General features: G+C 37.5%; 1 protein-coding gene across 1 annotated transcript in view; it reads right to left on the reverse strand.

The window, feature by feature from the left end:
• Positions 1 to 248: 248 nt before the first annotated feature.
• The window catches only part of LOC106011285, an 8,846-nt gene continuing 7,066 nt past the window's right edge, over positions 249 to 2,028 (reverse strand). Inside the window, exon 5 of the mRNA XM_013080412.2 lies at positions 249 to 290. Within this exon, the coding sequence (XP_012935866.2) occupies positions 249 to 290 (42 nt within the window). The remainder of the gene's footprint in view (positions 291 to 2,028) is intronic.

The following is a 2,028-nucleotide window of genomic DNA, read 5'->3' on the forward strand; positions in this document are numbered from 1 at the left end:
ATGGTTTTGCTATATGCGGTGCATGTAAAAAACAATCAATTTTTTACCTTGTCGCCATTTTAATAGCCAAACGCACCAGTTCGCATTTAGGCCTACCATTAAAAGTTGCAACAATTGTGTCATATTGTAAGCTACAGGAGTCTAGCTTGTCAATAGAAGTCTGCAGATCTTATTTTTCCCAAATTTTGTTTGCCTGCTGAGATTATGGTTAAGTTCAGTGAAGAGCAGAGAGCGTTTTGTATGGAACATTACCTCTCCTCAAATTCACCATCCTTGACATTTCGTAAGTTCTGCACACGGCATGGACAGAATGCTAAGGTGCCCTTAAGACCTTTGGCGCTATGGGTAAGGAAGTTATGTCAGTTGGGATCGATAGCGAATCAGAACTTACCATGTCTTTTTTTTAATGACCTGTTCAGGTCGAACACACACCACACACAGCCCTTTAAACGTCACGTCAGGGTGCACATTTTAGTAGTCGAGTCCTATGAGACGTCTGTACGTAGACAATCTGCGGCTAGGAGTTTTCTACCCCTCAACAGTCTGTATTCTAATGGCAGTTCTCAACCTACGACTGTACCATTTTTATCTTCGCTAAGCCGAGATGACATGGATCAGAGCATTACAATGTGTTCATGATTCCTCGATTTTTGTTAAAAGCGGATTCATTTCCTCGAAGACATTTTGTTTAGTGTAAAGCCCACTTTCACCCTGCGGCATATGTTAACTTTAAAAAATGCTGTCTATTGGACACATCACTCCCTGTTGTCTCTAAAAGCCACTTCATACTGAATATGTACAGTGTATGCGGCTTTAAACACTCATGGTTTAACAGGTTCTTGTGTTTGGGCTCCATGGAACATTTCGAGCAACGCGTTAAAAGGAGTAAAGAATTTTAGGATGAAATCTTTCGTTTTTTAAAACTTTGTAAATGAAATTAAATACTGTTTAAATGTCACAGGGATGGAAAATTAAATATAAAGAGAAAATAAAGAAAAAAGGCAACCATTTGTTTCATGACTTCCTTTACAAGATTTCAACAAAAAAATTGGTGGACTGCGTTTTGGGTGTTTTTTTCTATTACGCCATTTCCGTTTTCAAAAAAAGTTTCTTCTTCGTGGATTTTTATATCAAACACATTCCTTTCAAATGAATTATGTTTGCTCCAAGTTACAGCATTCTAGAACAATTTTTTGTTCTTGATATTAAGAAAAAAAGTTGCCCAGTTGTTGTTGTTTTTGTTGTGTGTTTTTTTTTGTTCACCCTTTACTATAAATCTCCGTCACGATGGAAATGGGATTGTTTACAAATGCTTTACACTAATGAACAATGTGGAGAGAAAAAGAGATGGAGAGAAAGAGAGTGAGGGAGACAGAAAAGGAGAGGGAAGGAGAGAGAGAAAGAGAGAGAGAGAGAGAGAGAGAGAGAGAGAGAGAGAGAGAGAGAGACGGGTTTGTTTTGTTTTGTTGTTTATTTGTTTTTATTTTGGGGGGGGGGTAAGTCATCCTGTCGGTAGATAATATGTATGAGAGTTGTATAGAACACACAATAACGTGGTTTCTTGGTGCACTACACCAAATGTAAAAGGCTGTCTTTTGAGAAAAAAAAAATTATAAAATGTCATGATTGCAAAATACTGATGTCAATGCTTACCAATTCAAGACAAGGCTGTAAACTGTACGTGTACAGGTGTTTTATCCAGGACACAGGATTATATTATTATACGGTGATGTAACATTCTAAAGATAAGCAAGTTGATCGGGAGGGCATCAATTAGCACTGAGTTCAAGATTACTTTAATCTTTGTATTGAACAAACGTTCTAAACAAGGAACCAATAATGCTAAGCAACCATAGGCCAATTAAAAACAGAATTTCGCTAATCGACAACGAGTAAAGGAGTTATTTCCAAGAAAACAAAATCAGACAGTTGTAGAAATACTTTCGTACCAGCTGTAGTGAGATTACTGAACATACAGCGCTGTAAACGAAACACACACACACACACACACACACACACACACACACA

This window comes from Aplysia californica, unplaced genomic scaffold, assembly GCF_000002075.1.
Source record: "Aplysia californica isolate F4 #8 unplaced genomic scaffold, AplCal3.0 scaffold00084, whole genome shotgun sequence".
Taxonomy (NCBI): domain Eukaryota; kingdom Metazoa; phylum Mollusca; class Gastropoda; order Aplysiida; family Aplysiidae; genus Aplysia; species Aplysia californica.